Genomic DNA, 9,866 nt, shown 5'->3' with positions numbered 1-9,866 from the left:
CTAGTATAAGTAATGTGTAGGTGCACCCTGGGGCCTTTAACAGACAAATATTACCTCAAAGTAAATAAGTAGTAACACATGTAAAAAAGAAAAATCACAGGGTACTTAATTGAAAGTCAGCTCCTGCACTGCCCTCATCTATTTTGAGGTCTGTATGGCACATAGAGATAGGGACCATCCTGATCAGTACACCTTGTTGAGGTGGGATGGCTTTTATGCTTTTTTTTTTATTTAAAAAAAAAAATCAAAAACAAAAAAAACCACAAAAATACCCTATGTTTTTCACGTGTTACTATTTATTTACTTGCTGCAGTGTATCTACATATTTTATTCTAGGTAGTATACTGCGGTGCCTATGTTAATTTTTTTAATCCTTTTTTAGCACATTTTCAGGTGGAATCCACTTGAATGAGACACCATATACACATACCCATTGATGCAAATCACCAACAACAGATGCTATGCAGATCATAAACTTTTGAAAACTATTCTGGGAAAGGTAATCATAACAATTTTTTTTTTATTATTGAAGGGATATTAAAACTCTGAATACAAACTATTTTTCATAAAGCAATAAGCAACTTCAAAACCCAAAAACAATGGCACAACCTTTTTCTTTCACACACATTTTCTTGTATCCGAGCTAGTCCTTTGGGAAAAGTTTTTGAACAACATCATTAACTTTAGGCACCAAGGACCTATTGTATCTCAAAATTAAGTCATCTTTGATCCAGTCTCTCTCTAGAATGTTCTTGTCTCTGGTATTTTTACAGTGGAATACAATAGCATCTTGTCTTGTATAACTTACTCCATATCCTTTAGCCTTGATAACAGAGTGGATTGAAGTGTGAATGACTTCTCGTGGATTTATAATTAGTTTTGGTGGGGTTATGGTTATATTAATGGGTTCTCTATACAAATGTTGAAGAATATCATCTCCGGGGATATGATTCCATAAATTTAATCCAGATGATTGCTCTGATGATAGAAAAATTTGGTTTTCAAAGCGAAAGGCATTTACATATGGATAACGTTTTTGGAGATTGCTCATTAAAGTTGGCCAGTCCCAATATTTTAATGGAATGATAATCTCATCAATGTCGTTTAGGAGAACATATTCACTTTTAAACATATTTCTGTACATGCAGTCATTTAAAGATGCAACTTGTCCATAGTAGCCAATTTCACTGTCGAGTCCTTTAACATATTTCCATTTTGTGGAGGTTTTCAGATATTTGTCTATTGGCCAGGGTATTACCGCTAAGACACCTTCTTGAATGTAATATCTCAAAACCTTGTCCACATTGTCACCACAGCTCGTGTTATAGATGGTGATTCTAGAAGCTCCAAGTAATTTATACATTTCAATAGCCTGAATCATTTGCAAAGCGTTATCATACTTCCCAAACATCGCAGAGATACAAACCGTAAAATTGGCAGAAAATGGCCCTATTGGATCTTTTGAGATCTCAAACACTGGAATTTTGCTAAGGTCTTTTGTGTGGTTTGTGTAAACAGATATGTAGTTAAAATCACAATCAGGTGGAATTTTACATAGGAGATTTGCGGTCTCATAAGGGAATCCAAAGCCGTCCCGAACAATATCAATTTCTGCCGTAACATGCACATAACCAAACTGCTTACAGTAGTACAGACAGAAAAAGTTGTTTACTGTGTGATGGACTATAGCAAGTATTCTTATTAAACTGGATTCTCTGGGATCATAATACGGAGCAATGATGAGGGTCTTGTTATCCTCTAATGGTATTAAGGGCCCGATGGCAATGTTGGAAATGTAGCTTATTTTAGCATCCTGGGGTTGTAGCAGATAAAAGAGCAAGATGAAAAAGAGCACCAATAAATTGCATGCAATGAACTTCTGTTTTAATGAGCAGGACATCTTTTCATCACGAATACCGACTGTAAAAAAAAAAAAAGAAAAAAGAATTGAATTATAAAACATAACTTAGTACAAAACATTATGTGATTGCACTGACAAAATATAAAAAAATCTTATTTGGAGTCAGACAGTTTTGCAGAATTTCATGTTTCAAATAATCTGCTCTCAAACAAACAAATTGGCATAAAGATATTCTTCAATGTTGCTACTGACCACATACCATAGAGGCAGACAGTGAATGTGTTACTCGAAGACCAATGACCTAGGATGGTGGGTCCATTCCCATTGTCTATTGAGTTGCAAGAACCATAATAGGGAGCCCATTTTGATATTGACTATGGGACCATTTTGACACTTGCACCACCCTTATAAATATCAGTTTGATATAAAATACCATACTTTTTCTCCAGATTTTGGTTAAATACAAAGTACATTTTTTTCTAGCTTAGCAAAAACATTCAAATGTCTGGAAATAGATTACTGTATATGAGACGCCCTACCAGAGCCTGGGGTACTCGGTACTGGGTCCGGTCTTAAAGGGGATGTCACGGTGGTTGCGAACTGGCCTGTGCCCTGGGCGCTCAATTAAAGGGGGAAATTCTTTTAAGGGGTATTGTGAATAAGTCTGTCGTGACACCACCTGTGGTGTTCGGTCAATAGGGACCGACGCCGATTAAAGGGGTCCTCTGGGGTGATGGTATGGTGGCTGGATGGTGACGCTTCCCACAGGTGACGCTTCCCACAGGTGAAGCGGGGTCCCCAGGGTTCCCAAAGTGTGTGGCAAGATGGTGTATGTCAACAAATAAGTAGAGGACACAGGTGGTAAGTCTTTACCTGGTTTACTGATGATGATGGTAGTAATAGGCCTCAGTCCAGGGTACCAGGTACAGATGTAGTTAGGGTCTGGCCGGCTTGGAGGCAATAGGGAATCTCTCTCCCCGGTGAGGTCCGTGAGCCTTTCCAACTAGCGCTGTCCTATAAGGTCCCTGCTGCTTGAAGCTTTAAAGCAAAGTCCTCTTTTCCCCGTCCCGAGACAGATACCTGCATGATGGGCAGCTTGAGCAGTTTTAAAGGGACTATCATACCCCAGGCTCTTCAGGTGCTGCTGCGTCTCAGGTGTGGTGTGGGCCAATCACATAAAGTTCTTAGTCCTCCGGTTCTGCCAAGTGTCCTACAGTTCCACTAAGGCCTCGGGCTGCCGGTACCCGGCTGCTGCGATCTGGCTCTGAGGCTGTCCTGCCACTGTTCCCCTGCCACTGTTCCCCTGCTGAGCCCGGTGTAACAGGCCAAAGTAACCCCGTCCCAGATTAACCCCGGGTATAATTTGGCCTAGGCCAGAGTATACCCCGGGGTATAAACTGGCCTAGGCCAAACTATACCCAGGCATAAAATGGCCTAGGCCAAACTATACCCCGGGGTGTAAAATAGCCTAGGCCAAACTATACCCCTCCAGGCCACATTATACCCCCCAGGGTTAAAGTGGCCTAGGCTACATTTAACCCTGGGTATATTTTGGCCTAGGCCAAACTATACCTAAGGATGTAAAACAGCCTAGGCCAAACTATAACAGGCCACACTATACCCTCAGGCCAGACTATAGCCTTTTACTGGTTGCTATGGGATTTTACATGGCCACTTTATCCTAGCAACGCCCTGGATACGGTTGGAAAAGGGGTTTATCTACCTTGGGGGGCACCCTCACAGCACTGCGGGGAAGCCGGGGAACCCTTTTACTGGTTGCTATGGGATTTTACATGACCAATTTATCCTAGCAACGCCTTGTATACGCTTGGAAAAGGGGTTAATCTACCTTGGGGGCACCCTCACAGCACTGCGGGGTGGGTGGGGATCCCTTTTACTGGTTGCTATGGGATTTTACATGGCCACTTTATCCTAGCAACGCCCTGGATACGGTTGGAAAAGGGGTTTATCTACCTTGGGGGCACCCTCACAGCACTGCGGGGAAGCCGGGGAACCCTTTTACTGGTTGCTATGGGATTTTACATGACCAATTTATCCTAGCAACGCCTTGTATACGCTTGGAAAAGGGGTTAATCTACCTTGGGGGCACCCTCACAGCACTGCGGGGTGGGTGGGGATCCCTTTTACTGGTTGCTATGGGATTTTACATGGCCACTTTATCCTAGCAACGCCCTGGATACGGTTGGAAAAGGGGTTTATCTACCTTGGGGGCACCCTCACAGCACTGCGGGGAAGCCGGGGAACCCTTTTACTGGTTGCTATGGGATTTTACATGACCAATTTATCCTAGCAACGCCTTGTATACGCTTGGAAAAGGGGTTAATCTACCTTGGAGGACACCCTCACAGCACTGCGGGGTGGGTGGGGATCCCTTTTACTGGTTGCTATGGGATTTTACATGGCCACTTTATCCTAGCAACGCCCTGGATACGGTTGGAAAAGGGGTTTATCTACCTTGGGGGCACCCTCACAGCACTGCGGGGAAGCCGGGGAACCCTTTTACTGGTTGCTATGGGATTTTACATGACCAATTTATCCTAGCAACGCCTTGTATACGCTTGGAAAAGGGGTTAATCTACCTTGGAGGACACCCTCACAGCACTGCGGGGTGGGTGGGGATCCCTTTTACTGGTTGCTATGGGATTTTACATGGCCACTTTATCCTAGCAACGCCCTGGATACGGTTGGAAAAGGGGTTTATCTACCTTGGGGGCACCCTCACAGCACTGCGGGGAAGCCGGGGAACCCTTTTACTGGTTGCTATGGGATTTTACATGACCAATTTATCCTAGCAACGCCTTGTATACGCTTGGAAAAGGGGTTAATCTACCTTGGAGGACACCCTCACAGCACTGCGGGGTGGGTGGGGATCCCTTTTACTGGTTGCTATGGGATTTTACATGGCCACTTTATCCTAGCAACGCCCTGGATACGGTTGGAAAAGGGGTTTATCTACCTTGGGGGCACCCTCACAGCACTGCGGGGAAGCCGGGGAACCCTTTTACTGGTTGCTATGGGATTTTACATGGCCACTTTATCCTAGCAACGCCTTGGATACGCTTGGAAAAGGGGTTTATCTACCTTGGGGGCACTGTCGCAGCATTGCATGGAGGCTGGGGAACTCTTTTCCTGGTTGCTAAGCGATTTCAAATGATCAATCTAAGGTACTTACACCATGTAAAACCCTATAGCAAGCAGGGTGCCCCCAAGGTAGATAAACCCCTTTTCCAAGCATATACAAGGCATTGCTAGGATAAAGTGGTCATGTAAAATCCCATAGCAACCAGTAAAAGGGTTCCTCGGTGTAACAGGCCAAAGTAACCCTGTCCCAGATTAACCCCGGGTATAATTTGGTCTATGCCAGAGTATACCCGGGCATAAACTGGCCTAGGCCAAACTATACCCCGGGGTGTAAAATAGCCTAGGCCAAACTATACCCCTCCAGGCCAGATTATGTAACTAATCTGGGGTTAAAGTTGCCTAGCCCAATTTATACCTCTCAGCTCATATTATACCCCAATGAAATCATTTGCATTGAGTGATATACACAAGAATTACTTAATGCTTCAACATTTTATTGAGAAACCAAACTGACAATTCTTAAAGAGTACCTCCCACTATACAAAACTTTTGCCCATGGCAAAAGTAGTTGTAAAGGGGGGTATTTGTAATGCATATGCATTACAAATACCCCCCCATTTTATAGTTACCTTAGGGGGGCTGCCCGATTACCCCCCCTCGCTAACCGCCGCTGCCCGTCTCCTGGTAGACGGGGTCCCCCTCCTGCCGCTAGGTGGCGCTGCCTCTCCATGCGCCGACGTCACAGCCAGGCGCCATAGAGGAGAGCGGCACCTGGCTAGTGCCGTTGGAGCTTGTAGAAGCAGAGCCAGCACCACCTAGCGGTGGGAGGGGGGGCAATAATTTCTCATTAGCTATAAGTCACTTATCATGCAATGCAATTATCTGGGGCAACAAATCGCCCAACAGTCATTCTGTGTATTATGACATTTAGTCTAGCATGTCCTTGCTACCAAATTAACGTTTAAAGCTAAACACTGATAACAACATTGAAATGATCGTGCTTATTTTCAAGATACAGTGCATGTTCAGTTGTTGACTGCAGATTGAAGCTTGCAGGATATGTCAACCAATCCATGGAGTCACCGACGTTTGTGTAGATTATTATGTCGCAACTCAACAGATTCGCCGTGGTCATGATCTCTGCATCAGTTGCCCAGACTCCATCACGAGAGATTCCAGAGATGTTCACATATTCATTCACATTTTGGTTCAAGTAGTCCTGTAGTTTTTTTGTCAAGTCAGTTTTCATATGGTGGATGACTTTATCTCTGAGAAGGGAATGGTTGTCCTCTGTTCCTGTCAAGATGTAGCTGATGGCCCGGAAGAAGCAGTTTCCATCACCTTTGGTTTTATATGTACGCCGTGGTTGTTCAAGGTCTCGTCTGCATCCACAGTATACAACCTTACTAAACGTAAGGCCAAGAGTGGTGCTAAGATACTTCCTTCTTGAACTTGGTAGTAGGTTGAAAGCCTTAGTTTGCTTATTTTTCTGTGTGGCAGAGTCACTGGAATAATCATCATCGGATGGTGGAGAAGCCTCTTTATCCTGGTAAATCTTTAGGTTGCTGGTGTGGTATGTGTTGCTTAATATCTTGCCAGTTTTGTTGTTCTTAAGTTTTACTCGTCCCTTGGTCAAGGATTCCACAACTAAATAAGGTCCAATCCAGCGTGGTTCCATCTTTGAACCTATGCGTTGAATACGGCGCTGATTCTTGATATAAACTATGGTACCAGCAGTGATTTCTTTGTTGCTTTTGTGTTGGCGATCAAAGGCACACTTCTGGTGTTCTTGAGCAGAGTGGATGTTGGTACTGACGTCTGAGTGCAGCTTTTTAAGAATGCTTGACAGTGTATTTAGCACATCAGGGGTGGCATGATCTGAAATGGGCATGGGATCCACCGTATCATCTTTTGAGGGATTAAGGTCCATGGGAAGCTTGGCCTTCCGTCCATACATGACCTCAAATGGAGTAACCTTGGTTGAAGCATGCACAGATGTGTGATAGGCAAACAGAACACCAGGGATGAATTGATCCCAGTTGTTTCCTTGGTCATTGACAAGCTTACTAAGAGCTTCTTTAAGTGTCCGATTATCACGTTCCCGCTGGCCATTTGTTTGTGGGTGGTATGCAGATGAAATACGGTGATCTGTTTGAAAATGTTCCATCAGGTTGTCAATGATCGAGTTTACAAACTCTCGTCCCTGGTCGCTAATCAGAGTCTCCATACAGCCAAGGCGACAGATAACGGAGTACAAAAAATTTGCCACTGACTTGGCACTCTTATCTGGGACAGCTGTTGCTTCAGTCCATTTGGAGAAATGATCAGTGGCAGCAACTATATATTTGTTGCCATTTGATGTTTCCTGAAGAGGGCCAATCATATCAATCCCAACTAAGCTCCATACTTTTCCAGGCACTGATATACTGTTGAGTGGTGGAGCTTCCTTTGTGATTTTGGGATTTATAACAAAACATTTTTGACAGGCTTTCACATACTGGTGAACGTCATTTTTCATTCCCTTCCAGTAAAACCGGTCAGAGATTTTGGCTAAAGTTTTATCTCTGCCAAAATGGCCCCCAGATATTGGGTTGTCATGACAGGCCTTCAGGATATTTGGCAGTCGACTTTTAGTAAGAACCTCCTTTTCCCTATGATAAACAATTCCTCCTTGGGCTCGATATGGCTTTGCTGTTTGTCTAAACTGGGACTTGGCATTTGCACGTTTCTCAGGAGGTAGATCGTAGGTATACTGAGGGTACCTTTGTTCTGTTGCAGTGTAGAATCTCAAAAGCTGGTCATACAATTGATCTTCCATGGTTGTCAAAATTGGAAAAGATTTGGTGTCATAGAGAGCAGAGAGGTGTCATAGAGAACATACAAAACAAGTTATCATTAACTATGCACTGACAGGACAGCGCCATCTACTGTCAGTTCAGATCTGCACACTTTTCAACAAATAAGCAATAGGGTGAGAAAAACAGTGAAGTGATAACATTATGGCCTAGAGAAATACTATAAAAACTATTTTATACCCCCTGGTATAAAGTTTATCCCCCGGGGGTATACTATGGCCTAAGTCAGCTTTTGAATTTTTGTGCTGTTTCCTTCCTCAGTAAAAGGGTTCCCCGGCTTCCCCGCAGTGCTGCGAGGGTGCCCCCATGGTAGATAAACCCATTTTTTAAGCGTATCCAAGGCGTTGCTAGGATAGAATGGCCATGTAAAATCCCATAGCAACCAGTAAAAGGGTTCCCCACCCACCCCGCAGTGCTGTGAGGGTGCCCCCAAGGTAGATTAACCCCTTTTCCAAGCGTATACAAGGCGTTGCTAGGATAAATTGGTCATGTAAAATCCCATAGCAACCAGTAAAAGGGTTCCCCGGCTTCCCCACAGTGCTGCAAGGGTGCCCCCAAGGTAGATAAACCCCTTTTCCAAGCGTATACAAGCCGTTGCTAGGATAAAGTGGTCATGTAAAATCCCATAGCAACCACCTAAGGGGTTAACCACCTATCCTTAAGTGCTGCGAGAGTGCCCCCAAGGTAGATAAACCCCTTTTTCAAGCGTATTCAAGGCGTTGCTAGGATAGAGTGATCATGTAAAATCCCATAGCAACCAGTAAAAGGTTTCCCCACCCACCCGCAGTGCTGCAATGGTGCCCCCAAGATAGATAAACCCCTTTTCCAAGCGTATCCAAGGTGTTGCTAGGATAGAGTGATCATGCTATATCCCATAGCAACCAGTAAAGGGGTTCCCCACCCACCCCTCAGTGCTCGTCAGTGCCCCCTAGGTATACAAAGCCCTTTTCCAAGCATATCCAAGGCGCCAAGACAACGAGCTGGCACGAGCAGGGCTGAAGATTTCATGTCACATGTGACTATAGGGAGGGGGTGGGGCTTAGAAAGGGAGATCCCTGGCGTCACCAGAGGTGGAGGAGCTTGAAAAGGAGCAGTGCCCGATGGGAGGGGGAGCTGTGACCTAGAAGAATGAGCAGCTTTCCCTCAGCTTACCCTGGGGGGTATAATCTGGCCTGGAGGGGTATACTTTGGCCTAGGCTATTTTATACCCCGGGGTATAGTTTGGCCTAGGCCAAAGTATACCCGGGGTATAATCTAGCCTAGGCCACTTTAACCCCGGGTATAGTCTGGCCTGGGGGTATAATCTGGCCTGTTACACCGGTTCCACTCCTGTGCTCCTTTCCTCTGTGCTCCACTGCACTACACCCTTCAGGTTCTCCGTGTCTTTCCTGGAGCTGCAGCACTACTCTGGCTGCACGGCTCCGCTGTCTGCTCTACATCTCTCCTAGACGTCTGCTCTCCTTGGTCTCTCTGGACCAACTCTCTATCTCCTCCTCCAGGCCAGAGCACAAAGTTGGGGACGCTCCCCTGAATCCGGGTTCAGAGCTCCCCCTTCTGGCCTGGATTCAGAATGTGGTGCATGTGTATACTTACCTGGTAAAGAGAACTCCATTGCCTCAAAGCATGATATCGCCCTCCCCGAAAGGAAGGCAACATCACTGTAACAACCTGACCCCTGGAGTGTTACATATATACTCGAGTATAAGCCGACATGAGTATAAGCCGAGGCACCTAATTTTGCAACGAAATACTGGGTAAGATTATTGACTCGAGTATAAGCTGGGTATGCATTGTCCCCTCATCCCCATCCTGGTATGCATGGCTCCCCCGTCCCTATCATCGTATGCATGGCTCCCCCATCCCTGTCATTGTATGCATGGCTATTTATCCCCTATCCTTGTATGCATGATTCCTCGGTGGCACTGCATCTCGTTCGTTCCAGCAGCTCTGTCTTCTGGCCGAGCAATTATGTGGCCCCGCTCATTAAGGTAATGAATATGCACTGCATGCCTATGGAAGTGGAGAGACGTGCATATGCATTACCTTAA

General features: G+C 45.1%; 1 protein-coding gene across 3 annotated transcripts in view; it reads right to left on the bottom strand.

Moving 5' to 3' along the window:
• Nucleotides 1-425: 425 nt before the first annotated feature.
• LOC143764048 (uncharacterized) overlaps nucleotides 426-9,866 on the bottom strand; it is an 84,037-nt gene continuing 74,596 nt past the window's right edge. For 2 of the 3 annotated variants that reach the window (XM_077249328.1, XM_077249327.1), the window contains exon 3: nucleotides 431-1,920. In XM_077249328.1, coding sequence (XP_077105443.1) covers nucleotides 644-1,920 — 1,277 coding nt within the window. In that variant the 3' untranslated portion in view covers nucleotides 431-643. Of the gene's footprint in view, nucleotides 1,921-2,734; nucleotides 2,858-9,866 lie in introns of those variants that run through there. The other variant, XM_077249329.1, reaches the window with a different exon arrangement.

Source organism: Ranitomeya variabilis, chromosome 1, assembly GCF_051348905.1.
Source record: "Ranitomeya variabilis isolate aRanVar5 chromosome 1, aRanVar5.hap1, whole genome shotgun sequence".
NCBI lineage: Eukaryota > Metazoa > Chordata > Amphibia > Anura > Dendrobatidae > Ranitomeya > Ranitomeya variabilis.
This window is presented reverse-complemented; position numbering and strand designations above follow the sequence as displayed.